Source organism: Dipteris shenzhenensis, chromosome 30 (genome assembly GCF_047967505.1).
Source record: "Dipteris shenzhenensis isolate YYH24624 ecotype China chromosome 30, Dip_SZ_1.0, whole genome shotgun sequence".
Lineage (NCBI taxonomy): Eukaryota > Viridiplantae > Streptophyta > Polypodiopsida > Gleicheniales > Dipteridaceae > Dipteris > Dipteris shenzhenensis.
The window spans coordinates 37,487,868-37,515,577 of NC_141625.1; the positions used below are offsets into that span (position 1 = coordinate 37,487,868).

The 27,710-nt window shown below is 41.5% G+C and overlaps 1 protein-coding gene across 2 annotated transcripts; it reads right to left on the bottom strand.

Annotated features, from left to right (window-relative positions):
• Positions 1 to 8,003: 8,003 nt before the first annotated feature.
• LOC147882068 (pentatricopeptide repeat-containing protein At2g13600-like) lies at positions 8,004 to 10,686 on the bottom strand. 2 transcript variants are annotated; one of them, XM_087401779.1, is made up of 2 exons: positions 8,897 to 10,686; positions 8,541 to 8,669 (listed from the first exon to the last, which is right to left on the bottom strand). In XM_087401779.1, the coding sequence occupies exons 1-2, from the start codon at positions 10,454 to 10,456 to the stop codon at positions 8,658 to 8,660; spliced, it is 1,572 nt and encodes a 523-aa protein (XP_087257905.1). In that variant the 5' UTR covers positions 10,457 to 10,686; the 3' UTR covers positions 8,541 to 8,657. The 2 variants fall into 2 exon arrangements, with proteins under 2 accessions (XP_087257904.1, XP_087257905.1); XM_087401778.1 differs by having other exon boundaries at positions 8,004 to 10,686.
• Positions 10,687 to 27,710: the final 17,024 nt, after the last annotated feature.

Sequence of the window (27,710 nt, forward strand, 5' to 3'; positions counted from 1 at the left end):
TATTTTATTTTACCTTAATTCTTCTTCTTTATTTCCTTAAAATTTTATTATTTTTTTAATTCTCTATTTATTCTTATTTACTTTTTAACTTTTCCTTATTTTTTCTTAATTTTCCTTAATTTTTTTAATTTTCCTACTTCCTTAAATTTTTCTTGATTTCCTTAAATTTTCCTTGTTTTTCCTTTTTTTCTATTTTTTCCTATTTTCGTTAATTTTTCTTAACTTTTCCGTAAATTTTTTCTTAATTTACCTTAAAATTTTCTTATTTTACCACACTTCCCTTCTTTTGCTTAATTGCTCAATTTATTCACTATTTTAAATTGCTCTCCCTAACCAAACTCTACCAAACCTAACCAACCCCCCCTCTCACTTGCCTCCACCTCCCGACACCTTACCTTCCTTGACTCCTCACAATCTCGACTCTCCCTGTGTCCCCGACTACTTGGTTCCTTGCCTACTTAAAGGCCTCACCTCCAACGATTCACTCCCATCTCCAAACTTCTTCGTTCGGTTGTGCACATGCGCACGCGCTCGTGCACACACATACAAGCATGCATATGTGCATGTATATGTATGTATGTATGTATATGAGAGATGTAGGTATGATTCTTATTTATAAAAGCTTTATATATTTGCTTCTAGTTTAAGATTAGGTATGAGGTATGCATAAGATACAATTCTATGATACTAGCTTTTAAAGTAGCATATGCCTACTATAAGTTCAAGGTAAATCCATTGCTTATCAAGGGGACTTCAATGTTTGGCAAGATAATCACATTATTATCTATTGTTAGATCATGTTTCTCAATTGAGGGTAGTATTAGTTCAATCTAAGTGTGGATAAAAGCTCATGGAAGCTTAAATGATCTTGAAGAGCAAGGTGATGATGCTAACATATGCAAATTGTAGTATCAGATGTGTACAAGACAAGGTTGAATGCATGCAAGGGGTTTATGCAAGAATTTGAAATTTGGTAAGTTTGGATTTATGAGAAAATATCTTTCAAAAAATTACAAAATTTAAACTATTCTTGAGTAGATGCTTGACACCCCAATATATGAACTGCAAATGCACCATGGCCAAATATAGCAAACCAACTTAGGAGGTGTGGATTTGAGGAGGGAGAATTTTCCTATTGGATTCTCATAGAATCCAAAGCTTCAATGCCATCCTATGTGGCCCACTAACACAATGTACACAATCAAAATGCACTGAACACATGCATTAGATGCAATAATTGCATCTATTTGGCTACGATGCTTGTGTAACATGTGGCAAAGATACAAGATAGACCAATAGAATGATGCCATGTGGAAACCATGCCCATCATCCATGATGGATGTACACGTCATCTAGCCACTTATAAACTTCTCCCTTCTAAGGAAGATTTCTTGGGGAGATTAATAAGTGTTAAGAGATTAATAACTTCTCATCTCTTGAGAAAGATTTCACCTTTTTCTTTGACTGAAGGCTCTCCTTGGATTTCCCTTTCTTCGATTGCTTCTTTCTTTTTCATTTTGTCTTCTTGTCTTCGTTATCGAAAACATCCGAATCATCATCATCGAACTCTGAATCCGTCATCTTCACCGTCTGTGTCAAAGTCCTCATCCAAATCTGTTAGAATCAGAATCCTTCGCATCCTTCCTTTTATTTTTCTTGGATTTTCTTTTGGTCATGCCAAATCTTCATTTAGCACGTTGTGCGGCTGCTACCATATTGTAAAGTCATTAGCTCCTGCCAAGGTGTCCCTCCCAACAACATCACTTCTCAATGTGGTATTTAGTCCTGTGCAAAAGTAATCTCCAAATTGCTCTTGAGTCGGTCTCTGAGGGGCGGCTAGCCTCTGGTTCAAGTTACAAAACTTTTGGGCATAGTCTTCTACCAATACATCCTTCTCTTTCAGTTGTTGGAGCTTTTTCAGAATTGCTTTAGGTGTTTTCTCTTGCCAAAACCTTGCAAGAAAAGGTTGCTTTAAAGCCTCATAATCTACAAAATGATTCATGCCATATTGAATGAACCAACTCATCACCTTGCCCACCAAAGTGGTTGCCAATTGTTCCTTCTTCACCACCGCTGTCCTTCAAAACCACTTGCTAACCATCGGGTCTCAAATTGCCCAATGTGGCTATCAAGTTGAAACAATCGGTCGTAGTCTCCTTGGATGGGGTTGGGGTAAAAGTGGGTCATACAACAACCTTCGAGCTCCTACATACACTTGAAATGCTGCATTATAACCGTAAGTTGCATGAATGAAAGCTTTTGATGGGAGACCATGGATTCCGAAGGCCTCCTCTGCATCGTCGTATTCTAAACTGCCACCCGAATGGGTGGAAGGCTCTTCCCCTGACGCTGTGTCACCAGGAACATAATCTTCATCCTCCAAACTTCCAAGGGTTTCATTCACAATTTGTTGGAATTCGGATGCTTCTCCGACCTCCTCACAACTTTGCGCCGGCTCCCCAGGGTCCTCTTCAAAGGCACTTATGCATCCTCTAGCCTAGGCCCTGGTGAAGTATAGATGGTTGATATGATGAGGAGATGACTATGTGTCTGACATCCGCTCTACTGATGCCTCCATGAACACTCTATGAGAATTCACTGCTCCTGAAACTCGCAATCTTCAACAACGGATTGACTGCAACTCAATCCACAATGTCGCCTTCGACAATTTCACGTATCCTCTACTGCAAGTTACAAATCAACTCTTGAAAATTTGCAATGGTGAACTGAATTCGCCCGCATGCACCCTTGACACTAGACGTTTGCTGGATTGACTTCAATGCTTGAACATTGCCTCGCAAGATTTGAATTTGTTGCTATAGATGTTGATGAACACTCTCCTTTGATTTTGGCAGCGCCTCCATACGCTTCATAGCATGCACATTGTTTTCGCAATACTTGCATAGAGAAGCCATGTGTGCTCTTCATGCATCTCTCACAATCCAAGTGCCCAATTTGTTTGCAGAATTGCCATTGTGATAGGCATGGAACTATCCTCCAATTTTTCCTAGCAGTAAATTAGACTTAGCATTTCACATTCGAAAACAATAAGACATCATTATTAAGTTTGAGTATTCAGATCAAAGCAGATAATGGAATAGATAAGATTTCCATGTATTACGTATACAACAACTTTGACTTCATTCCCCAAAAACAGAGAATACTACAACAGTTTCAACTATGTCCATATTGGAATAGATAAACAAACAGTTCTAAACATTTTGCTCCCTCTTTTCATTAACGTAATTTATTAAAAGGTTCCTACACTTCCAGGGCTCATATCTTTAGCTAGAAAGCTCAGTTCTATCCCAAACCTTTAATTATAGGCCTATCTCTATGTGTCAAATCCAATGACATTAGGGGTAAGATACGATTGACACAACCATACCAGCGTCTTGGCGTGAAGGCTCAAGGCAAACCCCCCGATCTAGATCACCCCCCTCTTGATGATTTGGCTAGTTTTCTAGGACATGGGTGCCACTGAGAGTACTCTTTAAGGTTGAGCACATTGATGCTTAACTCTGCTTTCTACAGCATAGCCCAAGGAGAACAACTATTGGTTAGAGTCAAATCCGACAGAGTCTTATCCTCAAGACCGATGGTGTTTTAGCCTCCTTGGAGTGGCAAAGGATTAGAGTGGTTGGGAGATAAGAGCGGAGGTGCGCCATTGACCTTTAACCCTGCAAAGATGCATTCTTTCAGTGGTATTTGTGGCTTTGGGAGGGTTGTTCGATTCAAGAGATTCAATGGGAGCCTAAAGAGTGGTTTTTGGAGTAGCTCAGACAAGATAGCGGAATTGGTTTTGGACATCCAAGGTGGGTAGCTGAGATAGGATAGCGGAAGTGGAGATTTTTGCATACACCACTTAGATGGACAATTGACTATACTTGGAGGCGCCACCATTAGCACTAAAGGATTGTTGAAGTGGAATTTTTTCCATACACCACTTGGATCAACAAAATGACATATAGTTGGAGGCCTCAACCTAGAGCTCATTTAGAAAGCACCATTGGGTGGAGTAGCAGATCCCAATAGGGATCATTACTACTTTCTAGTCCTAGCTTTGGACAAACCTTTGCCCCAAGAAGATCTTTTATTTTTCAAAATGTTGGCCCATAGAGGCCTATGGCCCATGTCTAGAGCAAACACAGAAAGATGAGACCTATCTTTGTTGCTCGACATGTGGTCTAGGGATGATAGCACACTGCTTGTGGAGTTGCCCCGATGTGGTTGGGCTCTGGGCTCTCTTAGGATATTGGCTAGGGTGAAAGGATTCATCAAGTTCTCACTAGGCAGATGGTTTCCTGACTGACAGAGGGGAGGCACACTTCTCCATAAAGATGGTCTCATCGGCCTATCTCATCGAAGAGTAGGTCACTAGCTAGGACATCCTTAAGGCCTCTGCCTGACTAGATGGTGCCCAATGCCCCTTGCTAGAGGACGCTGTCTGGAGACTATTTCTAGCATTACAGGTTGGCATATATGGGTAGCCCGCTACAACCTAGTTATGGGAGAGTAGCAGACCCAACTTGGCATCCACCCTTGTTAATATTTGGTATGATATCATTGACACTCTATGTGCCACCTAGGAGTGGGATATGGACTCTAGGAAGACCGTAGGCATGAGTGTTTCTCCAAAGGCTTGGCCTATATATATCTTTTCTATTCTCACAAATCAAGGTATGATTTGGTTGTATTCCCCTCCCCCTTCCCATTGGTGCCAACTTGTGGGGGTACTCTATGTTAACTATTTCATTTCCCCCCTAAGCCATCCAACTTAACTAAGTATTGTGCAAGAAAAGAGCAAGCATGGGTGTTTTGTTTGGAATGTATTGTAGGGGCCTTTACCGTGTGGTGATAGGTGGATTAGTTCAAGGACCTAGTCCCACATACAATTGGGAGGCCATAGTGGCCTTGAATATATGTGCAACAAAAGACCCACTAGAGACTTTTTGGGGGCTCTAAGAGGCTTGGAGATGTCACCAAGGATAGTTCTTCAATTACCACATTAGCTTTGGCTTTTGTATCACCATCAAACTCTGACTTAGACTCCTTGTTCTTTTGATCCGCCGCCTTCTTTCTGCAATCCTTCGCAAAATGGCCTGGCGTGTCACAATAGAAGCATGTCTTCTTTTGCTTCCTCTTCTTGGAAGTGTCCTCGTCATCTCCAAAGTCATCCTTCTTGGGCTTGCTACCATTAGGCTTGCCCTTTTATTTGCCATTGTTATCCCTTGCTAGCAACGCCTTGACATCGTTGTCATTGTTGTAGAGCTTCTCCCTAGCTTCTTCATGGAGCAGTAATGGACCCAACTCCTCAAGTCAGAGGTTTGGTCTTCTGTCCTGTTGTCACAATCGTAAAAAAGCTTTTGAAACTCCGTGGTAGCCTTCTCAATACCATTAAGGCCAACTGGCATGAGTCCACCTTTTGACCAACCGATGCTAGTTGATCCCTCACCACCTTGATCTTCGTCAAGTGGTCATGTACCGAATCAGGTCCTTCAGAATGGCCCACGCCTCTACTGACATGTCGATCAATGCCAGGGTGTGGGCATCTCTACCTTCCCATGCTTCGAGCTCCTCTCCATCTACTGGTATGAGTATTCTCCCATTGTGGTCCACCACATCCTCCAGCTTCGCCTCTGTTTTCCTTGTCAGTTTCCACAGTTTCCGAGAGCTACTAAATGACTCCGGATCTTCATCTTCCAAATAGGGTAATTTGTCCCATCCAATTTCCCAGACTCTTCAAAGTTAGGGATGGTGAACAAAAGAAATCTGGGTGAGGATGAAGGGAGAGAAGGGCTTGAAGAGGGTTCTAAAATCGACATCTCTGCTACTAAACCACACAGCAAAATCGAACAAACTCAACCTTCTGTAGACCAGAACTCCGTACGCACTTGGCTGAACCTGAGTCACCCTCCTTCTCGCAAGGGCACTATCCTCCAATCGTGGAAGTCGATTCCCAAAAGCCGCTTAATCATGGTTGTCCTTCAGCAAGCTTCCTGCCTTCAGGCTCCCACACTTATGAGCCTCCTACTTGGGCTCTGATACCATGTTAGAAATCGACCAACAGAGGGTACGCACAGTGGAAGACTGATAGAATAGCCCAGGAGCTCACACTGTGTGTGTGGGGAGTGGAATCACAAACTTCTTAAACTTATGTACATCAAATAGATGTGCCGACTCATCAATAGACAATGATCCACCTAGATATAGAAGCTACCAATAGAATATATATTTTCGTCCAAAACTATGGACACAATAAAAAGAGAGAGAGATCAAAGTCCCACCAGAGCATGGTCCTTTGATCTTACCATGTACTTGTACTATCTGCCGGATATATCTCGACTTGAGCCCGTGCGCTCCACCTTGAGCGTATGTAGACTCTCTGTCCAGATCACAACACCCTGAGAGACAGCCAAGGTTCAGCCCTTGAAAGCTCAGTCTGCAGCACACCTTATACTCTCCTTTACCTCTAGGATGAGGCCCAAGGGAGTGCCTTCAGGCTGCTCCTGTCTGCTCCTTTTTCTGCTGAGCTGTTGGATGAGTTATGAGACTCTTAGCCTCCCTTTTTATAGGCCCCAAGGCCCCTTGAAGTGGCCGACTGGAGCAGGCCTTCAGGCCGACTCAGTCTGCCCCTAAACCCCCCCACATGCCTTCAAGGGGAAGTTCCTCTTGGGCTGTGTGCCCTCTGCATTTATGTGGGGGCCCAGCCCCCTTGTTTTGTGTGCCAAGTGACTTGGCCGCCCCCCCTTTTATCCCTTTCTTGCTGGCTGACTTGCAGGCCCTGATTGGCCAAATATTAGGGCTGCTGCAAGGCCCCAAGGGAGGCCTATATAAGGCGCCTCCCTTGCGCAGTTCCAAGGCCAGGTGGGTGGCGTGCCATGGCCACCACTCCTGCTCCTCTCTCTGTCCTGCGGCACCTTCTATCTGGCCCTCCAGACCTGCAGCAAATAGGCGCCTCTGCTCCTGGGATCCGGATTACCACGCCAAGCTGCTGCTCCAGATCTGCCTCCTGCCAGGCTAGATCTAGAGTTTGCTGTGCCCGCCATCTGCTCCTTCTACAGGTGCTTTCTGTTGCAGCCATGCTGGTCCCTCCAGGTACTTTACTCTCCTCTCTTTGATTCCTGCCCACATGGCAGTAATATCCTGCCCATGTGTCAGTCTCTCAAGACCCAGGTCCACCCCCACCCCCATGCTCTCATATGGGGGCTTACAAAAGGGGAGGTGACCTTTCCAACACTTGGTGGCTGAGGTATACATCTCCTTGTTGATTTCCTAGATCACTGAAAATTGAATTTCAACTTAATAATCCGAGGATCAAAACTACGTGTCAGATTTACCATCAGACTGTTGAATATAGACTTTCTTGGGTGTGGCAGCAGTTGAGGCTCGGCAGCATGCTAGTACGACCTTCGAAGTCTTGCTTTGGATCAGTAACTATTCCATATTTGTTGCTTGTGTGCTAATCTCTCTTCTTCTTCCCAAATTATGCGGTCCTCCAGCTTCAAGCTAGCTGCAGCTGATACCCTTTTTTCACAGGTTGCTTGGCAGGCTTACTCATGCATTCTGCATGCTTGAGAATCCTGCAACATTTGTTGCATCAACAACGTTGAGCAGCATGTGCTGCAGCATCCAGAATCTATCATTGGTAGTGAGTTAAGAGTCTTCTGTGAAGACTATGATTCTTCCTGATGGTGGGGCTGCTGCCATGTGTCATGATGGGGGCCTAAGTCTTTCGTGTAGCTAGTTGATTTCTCAACAAATGATACAATGAGAAGGCTGCTGTTACGTGACATCTTGGTGTGGTCTTGACCATTCTATGAATTGAGATTGGAACTACCCCCAAGGTGCATTAGGAGAGATGGGATACGGGATGTGGTGATGAGGCTGAAAGCCTTACTGTGCAATTACCACACAGCAAAAAAATATTGTGAAGCCTCTCCACAGGCATCAGCTCTCATATAATGTGGTCACACATGGAGCAAGAGGCCTGGACTCTGCTAACTACCAGTTTATCACATATGATATACAACGTACAAACGGAAGACAATCATCCATGGGACCAGTAAAAACCTCACGGATGAAGAACCTTCATATTGGCTTACCCTACTAACCATATTCTTAGACTCGATGTTACCTTCCGAGCTCAATCCTGATCTGTTGCCATTAAGATTGATGACCTGGGGTAAAACAGAAGCAGGATCTTCGATGGAACTTGCCACTAACTGGCACTGAAATTTTGCACTGCTTGGTGTAGGCAGAATCACAGATATAGTCAGCAGGTTTTTCCTATATTAAAAACAATCTTGCACGAAACAATCCCACCCTCTGGCTGTGACTATGTCCTCCTCCTCAGAACAGTGTGGGGTAACCGCCTTCTTCATCTCTAACCTTAACATCCTCAAACCCAAGACATATCCCTCCCTTTTGTAGGTGGGTATAAGCATCCGAAATGATCTCACCTATTTGATCTGAAACTTCAAGCAAGTTGCGACTTGGTTCCTCCTTCAGACCCTTGTTCCTCATTCTGCTTAATCTTGGCTGCTTCTGTCTCCATACCAGCAGCAACATAGATGTTTGACAGCATTATATATGGTGAGGGATTTTGTGGATCCAGTCGAAATACAAGCTGTGCAACACGCTCTCCTCGTTTAACGTCAACATGAGTTCTGCAAGCACCCAGCAAACTCATCACAGTTGCAACAGAGGGTTCAAATGGCATCTTGTTGACCAGATCCTCTGCTACATCCAGCAGTCCAGCTCTCCCAAGCAGGTCAATGATGCAATTATAGTGATCCTCAATGGGAATAATACCATAATCTTGAGTCATGGAAACAAATAACTGGCAACCCTCATTCACAAAACCAGCATGGCTACACACAAAAAGAACACTTACGTATGTGACTTTATCTGGCACTACCCCTCCTTGTCTCATTTGGTCAAAAAGGAAAAGAGCCTTTCTGCCTTGACCATGCTGGGCATACACTGCAATCATGGCATTCCAAGAGGCCACATCGCGCCTAGGCAGTTTGTCAAAGATCCTGCGTGCATCTTCAAGTCTTCCACATCTGCCATACATGTTGACAATGGCAGTTCCCATTACAACATCCAATACAACACCACTATTCCGGATGCGCGTGAGCATCTGCTCACCTATTGACAAGTTCCCATGGCTGGCACATGCGTCTAGGATGCTGATAAATGTAATTTTGCTGGGAGGCACACCTTCCTGCTCCATTAGCGCAAAGAGCTCTAGGGCATCCTTGCCTTGCGCATTCTGTGCATATGCTGCAATCATGGCGGTCCAGGAAAACACATTCCGTTTCGGAATATTGTCAAAAATCCTCCGAGCAACCTCCAACTTGCCACACTTGCCATACATGTTGACTAAGGCAGTGCCTACCACTACATTCCCTTCAAACCGAGTGACCAAAAGGTACGTGTGAATACGTTGGCCCTCAGGCAGGGCTGCCTGGCTTGTACATGCATCAAGAATGCTGACATATGTTATGCTGTCTGGTATCACCCCTTCCTGTTGCATTTGACCGAAGAGTTGGATGGCCTGGTGGCTCATCCCCCTATGGCCAAACGCCCCAATAATGGCATTCCAAGTGACAACATCATACTTCGGCATTTGCTGAAACATTCGTTCTGCGTCACGAAGGCTGCCAAATTTACCATACATGGTAATAATGGCATTCCCGAGAACAACATCTGAAGCATACTCGCTTTTCATACTGAGATTGTGGATCATTTGACCTTCAGGAACGGCTGATTGGTGACCACATGCCGAAAGAATGCTTAGGAAGGTCACCCTGTCTGGCATTAGCTGTTCTGTCCGCATCTGTTCAAAGAGTCTAAGCGCCTCCTTGGCCTGCCCATGCTGGACATAAGCTCTGATCATGAAATTCCATGAGAGGACATTCCAATGATGCATATTGGCCAAAAAGGCACGTGCGTCTTCCAGAGCTCCACACTCGCCATACATCTGCACAATGAGGCTCCCCAGATAAATATCCCGCTGCAGTCCGCTTTTGACAATATGGTGATGGACGTGCTTGCCATCCAACAAGGCTTTGGCCTTCCCACAACACCTTAAAAGAGAAGCGTAGGTAGTCGAATTGACCCGGATGCCGGGCAGGTCTAGTTGAAGCAGGGTCTTCTTCCATGATAGATTGTCAACCAGATCGTGATTGGTGAGTTCCGGTGAGATTGTATTGAAGTCCTCTTCAAGATCTTGGTGAATCAAACCGTTAGCGGTGGCTCCTGGATCCCGCTCATGCAGCACCTCTTTTGCAAGCTCTCCCCAAACCGTCCAATGCCCCTCCCGGAGCGATTTTTCACTGGCTAACCATCTCAGGTATTCAGAGGACAAAGAACCCAGCAACTTGCCTTTGTACCGTCCAAAAAGGAGGATTCTTTCACGAGCTGGAATGCGAGGGACATCAAAGACCATGCCGAGCAAGGGGCCGACAGCAAATGGAAGATGGGTTCACGAGAAAAATGCTGCTCGCTTTCCATGGTTCATGATACATGAGCTACTGATTTCTCAAGTTGACACAAAACCGTATATGTGGGTAAAAGAGTCTCTAATCCGGAAAGCTGTTGCAAGAGAGATAATACGGCCGTTGCTTGAAATGGTTTGGCTGCCACTGAGCCTCTGCAGCTTCTTGCATCTCCATGTTGTTGCTTACTGCCCACAATCCTTGCCTTCATTTTCCTGCCCATTTGCATTTTGCTCCCGAGTAGCATACCACTGTCCCCAGACAACATTTTTCTTCACACATCACAACACTTGGGTTTTTCTTGAAAATTTTCAGCTAACATATGATTTTACAACATTTGAAAACATTTCCAACATTTGAAAACATATCCTTGCCTACCCATTCTGCCATTTTGCTCCCAGCTTTCACACACCAACATATTTCAGCTAACATGTATAACTAAAATGCCTAACATTTTGCAGATTTTATAAAAATTGAGAAGAAATTTGGTATGCTGCTTTTCTCTTTTTGTAGTCATTTCCTTTTTAGCGCTGCCTGGAAAAGAAATTTGGTATGCTGCTTTTCTCTTTTTGTAGTCATTTCCTTTTTAGCACTGCCTTCCAGGCAGCGCTATAGTAACACTTTTCTTATAAATGTGTCCCACACCATTTTTCGCCACCTTGCCCCTTCTATTTTGGTTCTTTCTCTCTTACTCACACACTCACTCACATACGCTTTCTTTTCTTAAGAACTCTCTCTCTCTCTCTCTCTCTCTCTCTCTCGTAGAATTCTCAAGACTTTTGGATGAACCATGACATAGTAAGAAGTTGCAATAGGGAAAAGAGTTGAGAGTTGAAAGACCATGAAGTCTACAAGTTTTAAGGGTAAATCTGATGGAGGAAAGGAATGTGGAGGGAGGCTCTGCACTCCCTAAATGAAATAGGTATTTTAGACCCATGACATAAGCCCACGCCTCATATGGAATGGTCTATCCATTATGCAAAAGAAGTGTCGGGCCATCACCTATTGTAATGTGGTTGACTGTGAATTGTATATTATATGGATTTATTGGAATTAGAGTTGGATGTATTGCACCATTTTTTCTAGATACAAGATTGTAGAGTATTTTTTGTATTGTATCTATGTCAAAGCCTCCACATATTAATAGTTGGGGGTGTGGTGGAAATTGATGCGATTTGGTGTTGGTGGTAAACATGTATTACAGTATATGTGTGTTTTAAAACAATTATATCTTCAATGGCTTATGTTGAAAGTTTTTTCGTTGCATATTGTGAAATCTAGAGTGTTTATTTCCCACCTTGCTCAAAGTTTCAATCTTTGCATTTATTTGTGAAGATTTTCATCGATAATTAGAAGCTTATCCCTTAGTAGCTTGAGCACATACAAGTTCTCCATTTTTTTGAATTTAGATAATGTTATGTATGCAATGCCATGTGTATGGATTCCTTTTGGAGAGAAAGCTAGCTTGTGCATTGTTAATCCTTGTGCTTTGTCTATTATATAGCCACTTGCTGCAGGTTATGTGGGTATTTATTCCTTTGAAGAGAAAGCTACCTCGTTTGTTGTTAATCCTTGTGCTTTGTCTATTGTACATGTAGTTGCAAGTTTATATAGCCACTTGTAGATCATATTGGGAAAGTCTTTGATGTCCTCTGCTTCAAAGACTAAATCCCCTACATTTAAATCTGAGTAATGATCCAAAGAGCTTAAATCGTTAGTATCTTGTGGAGGTTATATAGCCACTAGCTCATGAGGTAGCAGAGGAGCATTGGAAAAGCTTGCTTCCATGACATTCAGTGTGACATTTTGCATGTCTTCCTTGATGTCCTCATCTTCAAAGACACATCACTTCCTTGGTGTAACTTTATTCTACATCTAAGCTATTCATTTGACCAATAACTTGAGAGCACAACTTATGTTTTTACATGCACTAACAATCATAAAACGTATGCTCCAAACTATCCAATAAGAATAGTCCAAAAATATAAGTACCTATTCAAAATCATTAGGTAGCATAAATTTGAGTAAATTGTAAAAAACCACCCAAATCTTTTTCGACAATTGCTTGAGCCCTCTAAACAAAACTTTGAACCATTTCACGTCTAATATAAACATGTTGAATCCTCAAAAGCTATCTTTCATGCTAGCTTGTATCATTCCAATGCAATCTAGCTCAATTTTGATTGTTTAGGTATCCCTTGCACTAGCTCAAATCTCTAGGGAGAAGTTTGCCATGACTCCATGATCAAATGTGTTACGCTTCACATCAACCTAGGTTGATGCCTTTTATATCTATCCTTCATATACAATAATGTATACAAAAAAAACTAAGGGAATTTGTTGGTGTTTTCATGTTTTCATTAACCCATTATTCACGAATGTAATTTTTGTTTAAAAAATGCGTGGAAATAACGTGATCATGTTGGTAACCACAAAGAAACAACAAACAAACATGATAATATTACCTGATGGTATTAGTCATAATACCTCCGATAAGAGGCTCGATACTGCTAGTAAGAGGCCCAATACCACTGGTAAGAGGCCTAATACTATCATTAATAGGCCATAGTATCGTCAATAATGGGCCTATTACCGATGGTATTGAACCTACTATCAGTGGCATTGGGCCTATTATTGGCAGTATCATGGCTTATTACCAGTGGTAATAGGACTATTACTGGACTATTACTGGTGGTATTAGGACTATTACTAACAATATTAGATCTATTATTTGTGGTATTTTTGACTAGCTTTCCTATCCCTTTTATGCGTATAAAACCTTCCCCAATGTCAATGAAGGGAGACTATGGAACATGAGAGGGAAGGGGCTACTTGCAAGGAGGAGGAGAGGCTGGGAGAGGACATGAATGACTTGCAGCAATCGCCTCATTCAAACTGAAGCTAGATCATCATTAGAAACTGCCCGACCATGATCAAGATACTCGATAACCCTACCCATGACTGGAATATCAAAAGAAGAGATTGATAAGGGTCCAGGGAATTAGAATTGTCCACCTAATCTATAGATGGGAAAGTAGCAACTACTTAGATTGCCACCCACCGCAAGGTGACCAAAGTAGCTGAAGTAGTAGGAGGAGGACACAATGCACCTGGTGCATCGAAGGCACCTGATGCGTAGAAGGTGCTCTCTAATCTATAGCCACCTAGAAGTTTCTTAGGCCTTTTATTTTGATTCAGGGCATCTCTAGCCAAGTGCCAGAAGGTCCTACTAACCTGACACTGATCTTGTTTGCACAATCTCTACTCTATGCTGAAAGAACAGTTGAAGCGACAGGAAGATGAGGATGCACAGCATGTGTTTAGCGCGTCGAAAGGTGCTCTCTATCGAATAGTCGCCTAGAATATTTCTTAGGCCTTTTCTTTTTATTTGAGGCATCTCTAGAAAGTTCCAGAAGGTACTGCTAATCCAACACTAATCTTCTCTGCACAATCTCTCCTCTATGCCAAAATAGAGAGCTATCTAGTTGCTAGAGCATAATATGATCATCTAATATATTAGGGTGACACATGTGATTTATCCCACATATAAAGTGTGTTCTCTAGATAGAGTTAGGAAGGAATATAATCCCATTGGAGAGGAGATCACGTTATTTCAGTACCATTTTGGGGATTGAAGCTCTCATGGGTGGCTAGGCAAGTATGGCTTGGACACCCACAGTATGTGGCCCATGTCCACATGTCACCACTCCCTATCCACATGCATATGCTTTAGCATGGTATTAGAACCAATGAGGTATCCTAGGACAATAATTTACAATGGTTTTGTGCACTAGAGAGTGCATTTAATGTGCATGCATGACGATTGGCACTAGAAATAAGGCCTCATTTCCACAATACCTTTTTTGGGGATTCAAGCTCCCTTGGGTGGCTAAGTGAGTGACCCACACTACATGCACCACGTCCATCTTCCACCACATCATTGGTGATCTCTATGTGATGTAAGAGCTTAAATACATCCCCTCACCTTTCCTTCTCACTCTCTATATGTTTTTAATATGTTAAACCCTTACTAAGACTACAATGACTTCAATTAATATTTTTCTTTGTTATGAATCTAATGCTAAGCCCCAAGTATTATGAGGGAGATTACAATTGAAAGTTTTTGTTGACTCATCCTACCTCTTAATTTGAAAATAAATTCACATGTTTCATGTGATATTATTCGTTTGTAATAGTTGAGCCTTGCAATGATATGAAGGGGAGGTGAGAGTAAACCTTTTCTCTTCTCTCCTCCTTTCCTTTTCTTATTGATCAATATCTAATCATATTTATGTCATTGTCACCATGCTATAGTAGTATATCTTTAGAGCATATCGTGTGCTTGGACTTTTCCTCTTGATCAAGCCCATGAGTTGCATTGGCTGATTTACTGTGGATTATATTGCATAGTGATGTGAACACTAAAGGAGGTGATTTCTTTTTGCATGTTTTCTATAGCTCACTCTTAAGTACATATTCATGTATTGACTTAGTCCTTTTGAAAACTCCTATTGTCTTTCACCTTCCTAGCCCCCAGGCAGAGGACTTTGTTAAAATTTTTAGACTAGTTAGTGGCTTTGACCTGTATCTAGTTATTACCTATGGCTCCACACTAGAAGTTTAATTCAACGAAGATCTTATTGTCTTTGCCATTTGGATGTAAGGTGGTTAGTATTACATGAAGCTCTACATGTGCAATATCATATAGCTAATGATGATTGAAGATGCATTACTATGATGAATGCTATGGGAGTCAGTTTTTTAAGTATGTCATCCCAAGCACAAGGAAGTTTCACATACCTCTATTTTTCTTTAATTATAAACTATTATATGAATGGATAAATTTTGCATACTATTTTATGAATGCATACTATTTGTATTTACTCTATTTTATGAATGGAGAGAGTACAAATTTCAATGGTTTGAAAAATTTCCCCACATTGTTAGGATGCTTATGAACCACATATTATATATGAAGCATGGAAAATATGGTATTGATTGCTCCACCTAGTCTAACTTGCTAGACTATTTCATTTCATAACTTATATTTGATTTGATTCAAAGACCATAAATTTGAATGCTAGTTATAGATGCAAACATACAATGAAATTAAATAAACATATTAACGATCCAAACATTAAAAAGTATGTACAAGGCCAATTACACCTATATCATATGTCTCTAGGTAGTACTCACAATGGGATCTCAAATCCCACTCTCACATCTACTAGTGATGCCAACCCTCTAGTCCCTCATCTCCAATATCCTAGCCTTGCTCACATCCTACACCACCTTGGCCATCACCACCTCTATCACCATGACCACTAATTGTTATCAGACTCTGACTACCCTAGTGGTGCCAAGGTGGCTTCAGCTTTCTAACACTTATGTAGGTCCCCACGAGTCACAACCAAAGAGGGCATCTAGGTGGAGAGAGGGATGCTTCTGGCCCTAACTAGTTGAAAGTCTAGCAGCTGAGGTGCCAGTGTATAGCTATGGACCAGATGTGTTTATAGATCATTGCTTTGGGTTGCGATGTGATTATGGACCGAAGAGTTCGAGTTCATTATCAAACGTTTATGTATGTGATGAGTTTGCTACTTAAATACTGGATGTGATGTGTTCCACATTTCATATTACTCCATTGGGAACTCATTGTGGCTGGCTTGGGAAATCACAAGCGAATATGACCTCTTTGTTGTTGGAGGGTCCATGGTAGCATCTTCATTAGATGGCTTCTTTAGATCATTTGTACACCATGAGCTATAGAGAGGGTGTTAGCATCTCAGATAATTGGCATCTCAAGAATACATTAGAGATTGAGGGCTTATTTGTGGGTGTGCCTGCCCTCTTTCAGGCTAGGACAGGGAGAAATTAGAGGCCCCTTTATAGGGATGGTTGCACATGATTCAAGGCCCAAAGTAGTGTGCTAATATGGAGAATTTTAGGCACTTGGAAGGCCCTGGGACAGGTGAGCAACAAGTTGGCCTTAGATTGGCCAAGCCCTATTGCTTGGGTCGGCTACCTGGATTGCTAGTTTTGGCTGCTTGTTGCCCTATTTATAGGGCCAGCCTCCTCCCTTTTCTGGGATCTATGGAGTAGTCCCTCTCTTGTCTTATTGGGAGCATCCCTTGCTTTATATACATAATTATCATTGCATCTCTCTCTCTCTCTCTCTCTCTCTTTGTTGCATGCTTCTGTGCATTTTTCCACTCTCACCCCACCCCCCCCCCTATGTTCTATCTCCTACCCATTTCCTATATCCCATCTATCTCCATCCCCCACTTATCTCTAACTCGAGAGTCTATCTATCCCCATCTACATCCTATCCTCCCCTCCCCCTATATTTAGCCCATATCTACCTATTCATCCTAGTTGCCTCCATGTTCATATTCATCCCTATCCCCATCCCCATCCCCCCATCTATCCCTCCATATTCACCCCATATATATCTACATCTATCCTCGTACCCGTTCCCTATAACCCATCTATACCCATACCTATTTATATTCATATTCATTTACCTTATCTATCCATACCCCTATTATCATTTCATGTATCCCTCCCCCTTTATTTAGCCCATATATATCTAACACCCACAAATTGGTAGGCAGAATCTGAAGCAAAATCAATAGCTACATCCTCCTTCTGATAATTTAACTTCTAACAGCCACAAATCAGCACAGTAGAATTTCAAGCAACATCAGGGGCTTTTTAATGCCCAAAAATTGGTAGCAAAATTAGGAGCTACATCATGGTCCAGATAATTTCCACCACCATTAAAAATGAAAGAATTTTGCATCTGCAAAACCAAGGGCTCCATGACAGAGACTTGAAAGCATTTGACGTACTTTTAAGGACAAAACAAGCATCTATCCTAATAATCTCCAGCATAATGCTTGCACATATGTGGAAAACAAACAACACAAACATCCATCCTAATAATCTCCAGCTCTAATCTCCAGCTCGATGCTTGCATGTATAAGGAAAAAAACAACACAAAAAAACACAATCTTGTTTAGGGGGGCTCCATGAAAATGACCAAGAAATTAGAAAAGTAATTAGACTCTTAATGCAATTTTGTTGGCTTACTTGAAATGGTTGCTTGCTGCTTGTAATCTACAAGCTTGCTAATTTCTAGCTTTATGCTTCTTGGGCTATTTTTAGAAGAAATGGGTTGCTTGATGGGGCTACAAACTCCATCCAACATCATTGAATAGTTCAAGCAAGGGGTGGAATTCGTAGGAAAAAATGATGAGAGGGGGCTCCATGAAAAGAAATGCTTGCTTGATCAAGGTCATGCATGCCTATACTTTTTTACCTGCTGGATGAATGCTAGAATCGTGCAAGTGCCTGGAAAAGAAATGCATGCTGGCTAAAATCCATGATTTTACCACTAATTTAAGCTCATCTCATCATCATCAAATTAGCATCCTGATTGTTTTTCTGCTAGCGCCAGAAAATAAATACTTGTTTGAGCTCGTGCATGCTAGCCAAACCCATGATCCATGACCATTTAAGCTCATCTCAGGAGGCATGGGAGCATTAGGTTATAACATTCCAATTCCCAATGCAATAAGTCTTTGCAAGCCTCCCTACATCAAAACAACATCAAAAGAAGCCTGTACAGATCAAGTAGCCATAGCAAAAGAATACGCTTCTTCATAATCATCTTCATCTTCATAGCTTCATCATCCTATCAACCTCCATAGCAAGTCCAGATCATGCAACCATAGCAACATCATACTCGTCTTCTTATTATTCTTCTTCATACTTTATCATCGTCTCATTATTCATAGCTCCATTATCCTCTCATTCTTCATAGCTTCATCATCCTCTCATTCTTCATAGCTTCAACATCCTCTCAATTTCCATAGCCACTCCAAAGCATGCAACCATAGCAGAAGCAGACTATTCTTCTATAGTTTTCTTCTCCCATAGCTTATCATCCTTTAAACCTCCATAATCGGTCTAGATTATGTAGCCATAGCTCTTCTCTTCTTCTTCTCCCATAGTTTACCATCCTCTCAACCTCCATAGCCAGTCCAAACCATGTAGCCATAGTAGAAGTGGACCCTTCTTGTCATCCCACATCTTCCATCATCCTCCCAACAATTCCTTGATAACGCTTTGCAACTGCCACGATTCTCCACCTCTATGCAAAGATGTATTAGAAGTGAAGGATTGTTTCAGACCCACAACAAAAGATCTATTACTTGTAGTAGGAAATATGAGACCTCAAGCTCCAACTTGTAGCTCCTGGGAGGAAGCATCAAGACATGGAAAGTAGTGGAAAATAGGAACTTATGGTAGATGTATTACACAAGTGCAGCATATCTCTACTAGCATTGTTGAACAGGCAGAAGCACATGTTTTACATCATGACTGAAGTCCTAAACTAGATATTATTAATAACTATTCTTTGTTTCTTGCGGTATGCAAGGCAATACATTTTTGAACCTTAGTTAATTGCCAACAAATATGAAAAGGCATGACTTTTTGTGGAGGTTACATGATGCCTCTTGTAATCGGATTCTAATCCATCGTCTATGAAAAAAAGCGCAGTTTTATCTAAGTGATGTTTATGAAGGAAACTAGTGTTTTTGAGAAAACAGAATGTGTAATAGGTGTAGTATGGTGATCAGAATAATGAATCTGTTTGTTGTTTATCATTCTAAATGAAGAATATTCAATTGTTGTGTACAAAGTAAGCTGTATGAAGTCGATTCATTATTTGAAGTAAATCAGAATGCAGTTATTGTGTGTAGTTTGTATAAGAACAGATAGCACCATCTGTGTGAAGAATGAGTAATCTGTTGTGAGGGTGGTGCTAGCCCTTACACTTGGCGATCCTGCTGGCAAGATGGGTCTTACTTTTGCAGGAGTTTGATTACTCAGTGGTACATAGACCTAGAAGACAGCATGCAATAGCAGATTATCTCAGTAGATTGGAAACAGGGGAACCACCAACAGGAATACAGGATGAACTTCCAGATTCAAATCTGTTTCAGACTAGTGCAGAAAACAGATCTGAATGGTTAGAGAATATGAAGATTTACCTTAGTGAAGGTATGTTTCCTATGGGCATGTCTAAAGACTATAAGAGGAGATTGGCATTACAAAGTAGATACTTTCAGCTGATTGCAGGATACTTATATAGGAAAGGAGTGGATCAGATTTTGAGGAGATGTGTTCCGGAGTCAGAGCAATATGCAGTGTTGGAAGAAGCACACAAAGGGGTTTCAGGAGGACACTTTTCTGGTCACATTACTAGTAGAAAGATTTTTCAGTCAGGATTGTGGTGGCCATCAGTTATAAAGGACTCATTTAGGTTTGTGCAAAGCTGTGAGCAATGTCAGAAGGATGATTATCCAAAGGCTTCAGACAGAATGAGTCATAATCCAGTATTGCCACTAGAACCATTTCAGAAATGGGGTCTTGACTTTATGGGACCTATCAAACCAGCAGCCAAAGTGTCAGGAAACAGGTACATCTTAGTAGCAACAGACTATTGCACTAAATGGGTGGAAGCAATGGAAGTCAGAGATAATAAAGCAACCAGTGTGGCCAAATTTCTGTATGACACAATAATGTGCAGATTTGGATGTCCAATTGAAATTGTGTCAGATCAGGGTGTGCATTTCATCAACAAGGTTATTAAATTATTGACAAGTCAACATATGATCAATCATAAGAAGTCCTCTGTCTATTATTCTCAAGCTAATGGTCAGGCAGAAAGCAGTAATAAGATTCTGATTAAAATTTTAAGGAGAACAGTGGCAGAGAATAAGAAGGATTGGGAGAGAAAGCTCAATTATGCATTGTGGGCATTCAGAACAGCTTATAAAGTCAGCACAGGTATGACACCATTCAGATTAACCTATCGACTTGAAGCTGTGGTCCCTATGGAGTATATTGTGCCATCTCTGAGGATTGCAATAAGTGAGAAATGGTCAGAGCAGAAATCTATACCATTCAGAGTTGATAATCTGATTTAGTTAGAAGAGGACAGATTACAGAGTGCTCATGTGGCTACAGTAATTCAGAACAGGAGGGCAGCATGGTTAGGCAAACACAGAAAGAAGAAATTTTTCCAGAAAGGTGACAAGGTGCTTGTTTATAATTCTAGATTGGGGAAACATCCTGGTAAACTGAAACTCAGATACTCAGGGCCATTCAGCATTGTAGCAGATTTGGGTCAGGGAACATTCAGACTTTCTGATCTACAGGGCAATATTTTGAAAAAGGATATTAATGGGTTCAGAATGAAGTTATTTGTAGAAGAATCTCAAGTATTCCATGTGGAAGTAGAGGGCACATTTATTTCAAATTCAGACTACAATGTGCTATTTCAAGAACTAACAGATATGGCTCAAAGAGTGTGGGACACAATGAAGCAGAGGTTGGGCACAATCATGCAGAGGCCTTACCATATTTTTCAGATGAAGGATGTAACAAATACTGAGGTGGAATTAAAGCTAAAGGCTGAAGAGCTGCAGCAACAGGTTGATAAGAAGGAGATGGAAATGACCTTTTTATCCAAATAGAATAAAGTCTTGGAGATGGAGATTGAAAAATTGAAGAAGCAAAATGAGGAGCAGCTACAAAAGTTGGTAGAAGCAGAAAAAGGGAAAAAGAAGAAAGGTTTTTCTGATGATGTGATTGTTTTGCAGGAAGATAAGGATTTGTTAATTAATGCAGATAAAGTCAAAGTTGTAGATGCAGTCAAGGTTGCAGAGCTGACAAAGGAACGGGGGCTTATTGCTGCAAAGCCTGTTGAAATTGAAGCAGATGTTTTGATGCCAGAAACAGACATCATCAAGCAGTCAGAAGAGCAGCAGGAAAAGATTTCTGTTAATATCGCAGAAGAATTTTCTGAAGCCGATCAACAGTTGAAGGTCAATACAGTCAGTGAAGCTGGGGGAATCAGTGTGGAAGATATGCAACTGAAGAATGATATTCAGAATGTGATATCTGATTACAATACAGGGGAATCTGAAGTCATGGACAAAGATCTGAATAAGATTGAAGACAAAATAGAGACCAAGCATGAAGAAGAAGGCACAGGTGGGGATCAGGTCTGAAATCCCTGGTAAGGTCTTTCAACCACCGGGCGTGCCAGGTGTTGAACAGGCAGAAGCACATGTTTTACATCATGACTGAAGGCCTAAACTAGATATTATTAATAACTATTCTTTGTTTCTTGCGGTATGCAAGGCAATACATTTTTGAACCTTAGTTAATTGCCAACAGATATGAAAAGGCATGACTTTTTGTGGAGGTTACATGATGCCTCTTGTAATCGGATTCTAATCCATCGTCTATGAAAAAAAGCGCAGTTTTATCTAAGTGATGTCTATGAAGGAAACTAGTGTTTTTGAGAAAACAGAATGTGTAATCGGTGTAGTATGGTGATCAGAATAATGAATCTGTTTGCTGTTTATCATTCTGAATGAAGAATATTCAATTGTTGTGTACAAAGTAAGCCTGTATGAAGTCGATTCATTATTTGATGTAAATCAGAATGCAGTTATTGTTGTGTAGTTTGTATAAGAACAGATAGCACCGTCTGTGTGAAGAATGAGTAATCTATTGTGAGGGTGGTGCTAGCCCTTACAAGCATGATAGTTTGTCTCCAAAGTTAAGGAGGTGATCGCTAATCAAGTAAGTTCTATCAAATAAGATAGAGCACATTGAGCTGGACTTTGTGTGCGGTAGCATGTGTGGACATTGCTACATTGGGTAAAGTGACTCTCATCATCCCCCTACTTGCCTCACCACCTTCCTCATCATCTTCCATCTTGCCCTCCCCCCTCCCCCCTCAACTCCAACTTTTTCTTCTTCCCCACCTCCTTTCTCCCCCCACATATCTACCTGGCTTAATTTCCTTCTTCCCCTTTATTCTCTTGTCCCCCCTCCCCTCCCATATAAGTGCCCTCTTCTCCCCCCCTCACTTCCCCAACTTTCTTGTCACACTCCCCCCTTAGTCCTCAGTCCAGCCATGACACCTTCCATCCCCCCCTGTATTGTCCAGACAGAAGCTTGTTTGCTGCCTCCTCCAGCTTTTAGTTGGCTATAGTGCCAGGAGCTCCACCAACAAATGTCTGAGCAAACTTCAAGAGAGAGTGAGTGTAGAGCCTGTGAGTTGAGAGAGAGAGAGAGAGAGAGAGAGAGAGAGAGATTTTTATATTCATTTACCTTATCTATCCATACCCCTATTGTCCATTTCATGTATCACTCCCCCTTTATTCATCCCATATGTATCCCCCATACCTACCCATTTCCTATATCCCATATGTAGCCCATATCTACCTCCTATATTCATCTATCCCTCCCCCTATATTCAACCGATATGTATACCTCATCTATTCCCCACATGCATCCCATATGTACCTCCTATATTCATCTATCCCTAGCCCTAAATTCAGCCCATATGTATCCCCCATCTATCCCTTGTATGCAGTCCATATCTACTCCTATACCCTTATATCCCTCCCCTAAATTTAGATCATATGAAGCCCATATCTATATCTACCTCCTACCCACTCCCTATGTCCCATTTATCTCGATCCCCCATCTATCCTCATATATCTCCCATCTTTGTCCATAATCTACCTACCTTCCTCTCCAATGCCTACTACCCATCTTCATTCCTCTCATCCAATGCCACTCACCCCATCCCCTCATGTTCATCCCATCTATCCCATCCCCCTATCTCATCCCCCTATCTCATCCTTAATATTCAGCTTACTCCCACCTTTGAGATTAGCATTAAATAACAATAGTGCAACATAAATTTGAATTAGGGAAATATTAATCCCATACCACAACAAAACATGCATGTTTCCAGCATATAAATTGTACCTGGTAGTGTCATGCCAATTGTTCACTCTACAAACAAGGGATAGAAGTCCAATTTAGAGCAACGAAGATCAGATCATTGTGTGTGTAAAGTAGCAGCAAAGTTCTGCTTGTAATATCTTGAGCGTGGAAGATGGTATGATGAATATTAAAGGATGAGGATAGCCAAAGTCCTCTCTAGAAAAGATCCAATCATACTTGCAAAATCAAGATCTAGAGAGAGAAATACTAAAACTAGAGAGAGAAATACTAAAAGCCTATAGTTTTTGAGGTCCCCCAACCAACTCCTAATCCATTGCAGTATACTAAGTGCTTAAAACAAATTGAGATAAAATTAATTTGCTGCATTTTTTGCTTCAACATGTAGTCTAGTAGTAGAGTAGCATAGCCGTAGAGGAGATCCAAATCCACGAAGCCAAGCAAGCCATTGCCGTATTACTCAATTAGTTCCCAGTGACATCAATCCCATCGGGTCTATCATTGGTGTACACATTCACACACTGCCACCAGCTCAGTTCTCTTGGCATCTGGTAGCTCATCACACTTTGTGACACTTGGCAGAGTTATCTTCTATGGATTTAGGATTGTTGCATTCATCTTGCATGCACACATGCCACCCATGTACAATCAAATTCATTGACTATTTTTTGGCATTAGTAGTTCCTGCACACATACATTAACCTTGTACAACTTCTTGGCTATCTTGACACACAATTGACACCAATATACTATAGGCTTGATCCTTGGCACATAGTTGTTCTTCCATCACATAACTTGGTTTAGATTTACAAGTTTAGTGGCGTAAGCTCCCAGTGGCAGCTTGAGCATTATCCCCATCATGGCAACTTTCACATAGTGTTCTCATGGGGGGTAGACACTCTCACCGGTACATGGGTAAGCCTCTTGCATAGAGCATTAGACCACCTCCAGTATGGAGTTATCTGTATCATGTAGTTGATGATACACTAGTCATGACTCTGAACAAGATCCTTGAGTGGGAAGAGAACCTACTATGACCATTCATTACCACAAGGTATGTACTAGTTTATGATAATGACTCAAGCCTCATAGGTCTTAAGCGATTGGATGCAGGTGTTCCACACATTATCATGGATCAGCCCATAGTTTCTAATCATGTAGCTTTGTTTGTAAGCCCTCAACATGAGGAACATTTGACGGTAAGCCCTCAGCACAAGCAGTCCCATCTACATCAGCATAGCCTGATTTTTATGATGCACAACCATCATCTTCATGCATGGAGTTGACTCCATCTACTATCACATTAGATGCAGATACAAACCAGAAGTTCAATTATGAATATGCAATTATTCAACACGTAATTCCTCAGTACAAGGCACTCACATCTCTAGCCGCATGCAGAGATATATGCCATAGCGCATTCAACTCTTTAGGTGATTTCATTCCACTACATCGATCACTGATGCTTTCACCTTTGACATAGAGCATACCTTGGACATAGTTTCCATGAGCAGTATAGATCAATAGATCATTCTTCAGGACATTCGAGCATTGGCTCAGTCATGTTGCATTGCATCACCCTTGGATCCAATTATCACCATCTCAGATCAATAGATCATTCCTCAGCATGAGGATATTTATGCATCAGTGTAGTCCTATCCTAGTGCAGCCATTGAGTAACCTAGGGAACCTTAGAGTTTTAGCATGCACTTATGGATATCATATACAGTCCATACTTGATGCAGATTAGTGGTTGGATCCATTACTATAGATTGAACCCGACATCAACATTCAGCACCTCATATGTCACAGGGGAATCTTATGCATTTTGAATGATATTTTAGGCTTCTAGGCCTTTATATTATCAACTCCTTATTGACAAGCCTATGACAGATGCTACATCCTATGCTGATGGATGTTTAGCTATGCACACACCTTTAGCTCATGGCAATTGAGCATACAGGTTGGACATGCTCTTATACCTTGTTAGTAACATGGGTCTCTTTATCATCAGAGCAGTGTATCACACCTGCACTTTCGGCCCCATATTTTCAGTCCTTAGATCAGTCTGTCCACACTGACTATGCAATCTTCTATGACCTTGCATCATATGATAGAGATTACTCTAATCTAGCATACCTACACCATTACTATTAGTTCTTTTGGGTTGGTGACACCCTCGTATGTCACAACCTACCATATTGTTTCTCTATAGCTACATCAACTAGCTTCACATCCGGATGCCTCTTCTATAGAGTAGCTACACAGTCCGTGGCGACTCATGACATGTTCAGCTTTGACATGTTCAACACGTAGCGATACACACAGTTCTCCATGCAATCATCTTTTGATCGACTAGTCTTTGATACAGGTGGACTTTACCTTCTGCATATTTCCTTTCTCTTCCCTTTGGCCTATCTTCTGGGTTTTATTCCAAAAGGCAAAGGATGACCCACAACTTAAGAGGGGAAAATTCACATTATGTACATGATCTCATAAGTTGTACTCATTGTACATGGTTTCGCTACGTCGTCATTGTGCTCACACATGCACATAGTACTCTGATTCTTTTCAATTTTGGATGCTAGCATACACACAAAATGAAATCCACAAAATGGTCTTGTACATACACCCTCTACTTACCTAGTGCAATTTAAGAGGGGGTGTTAAGGATGGTGTAAATTGCACCATACCTCTAGGGCATTAGGGGCAAACCCTAATCCTAATCCTAACCCTAACCCTAACCCTAATCCTACCCTTAACCCTAACCCTAACCCTAAGGGCTTCACATGTTTATTTTCATGTTTATGTTCAATACAACATAGTGTACAGGTAGCTATATCATGTGCACTCCTCTCTCTCTCTCTCTCTCTCTCTCTCTCTCTCTCTCTCTTCCACTAGCAAACCTCCTTCAACTTGCATAAGCATCTCACTCCGCAATTGAAAATTTATCCTGCTCACTCCTTAGCTAAATTCAAGCTCCCCTTGTTCAATTTGATCAAACATGTTCACTCCATAATTGAAAATTTGAGAATAGATTTCTCTTGAAGCTTTTGTTTAGGTGAGCAAATAGATATCTCTTAAAGTGCATGCCAATGGGTTCCATTTGTTTGGATAATTGTTACATCAATGATCATGTACTCATTAGAATTTTTTGCATCATGTAGTTTTTGTGACTTCCAATGAACTCTTCATGAACTGAGGAGGAGGGAGGAGGAGGAGGGAGTACAAGGGTAGGGAGTGCAAGGTTAAGGGCATGCTAGAATACGATAGTGTAAGAGAGCATGGATGCAATGGAGATCAATCACATGAACACAATAGTGACCTTGAACATTGAACCTCAAAGAGTGGAAGCTTCATTCCATTGAGAGATATTTATACATGTTGGTCTCTACACAATCCATAGGTACCTCTGTGGTGGGACCTCTTTTGTAGGATACCTTTTGGAAAAGAGTCCCTCCACTTTTGGGGGGGACCTTTTGGGTCTCTACAAAAAGTGGGGGGACCTCAAAAAGTGTAGGCTTTAGTCTTTCTCTCTCTAGATTCAATATTCTCAGGGACATCTTATGCATGTTCAGTTGTATTTCAGGCTTCTAGGCATTTATATCCTGTCAGCTCCTTCTCAACAGGACTATGACAGATGCTACATCCCAACCCAATGGATGTTTAGCCTTACACTTATTAGATGACGTTCAGCTCATGACAATTGAGCATACAAGTTTGATAGGTTGCCATACCTTCTCATTTGTACAGACCCTCTTCTCTTCAAGGGCATTATGTTTGTTTCTTTGAAGAAATAGTTGACACTGGCTTCTTAAAAACTGAGCAAATACTCTATGGTGTTCGTGGATTACAAGGAAAAGATTGCCAACAAGCTTGTTCCATCTATCACCGATGCCATCTTTACCATACTCATTGGGTAGAGATAACCGTAGCAGCACATCTCCTGGAGACTCAACCATAATCCGAGGACTAGTAATCAAATTGGTCCAGGGGAGTTGTAACCCTATGGCAACAAGGGCCAGAAGTGCAGTCTAGGGTAACAATGATCACATTATTGTGTGTGTAGAGTAGCGCCAAAGCTTCGCTTGTAATATCTTGATCCTAAAAGATGGTATGATGAATCTTAAAGTATGATGATAGCCAAAATTGTCTCTAGAAAATATCCAATCATACTTGCAAAATCAGGATCATGATGAAGCACTAACGTTCCCCAGGTTACACTATGGATGAATTTGATGATGTTAATTGCACTGGGGCAAGATCACATTGATGCATAAGTATCCTCATGCTAAGGAATGATCTATAGATCGAAAGAGGTGGTGATAACTAGATCCAAGGATGCAATGTGGCATGACTGAACCG

Coding starts and splice junctions, on each gene's coding strand:
- LOC147882068 (XM_087401778.1), bottom strand. CDS start 10,456: ATGGTCTTTGATGTCCCTCGCATTCCAGCTCGTGAAAGAATCCTCCTT.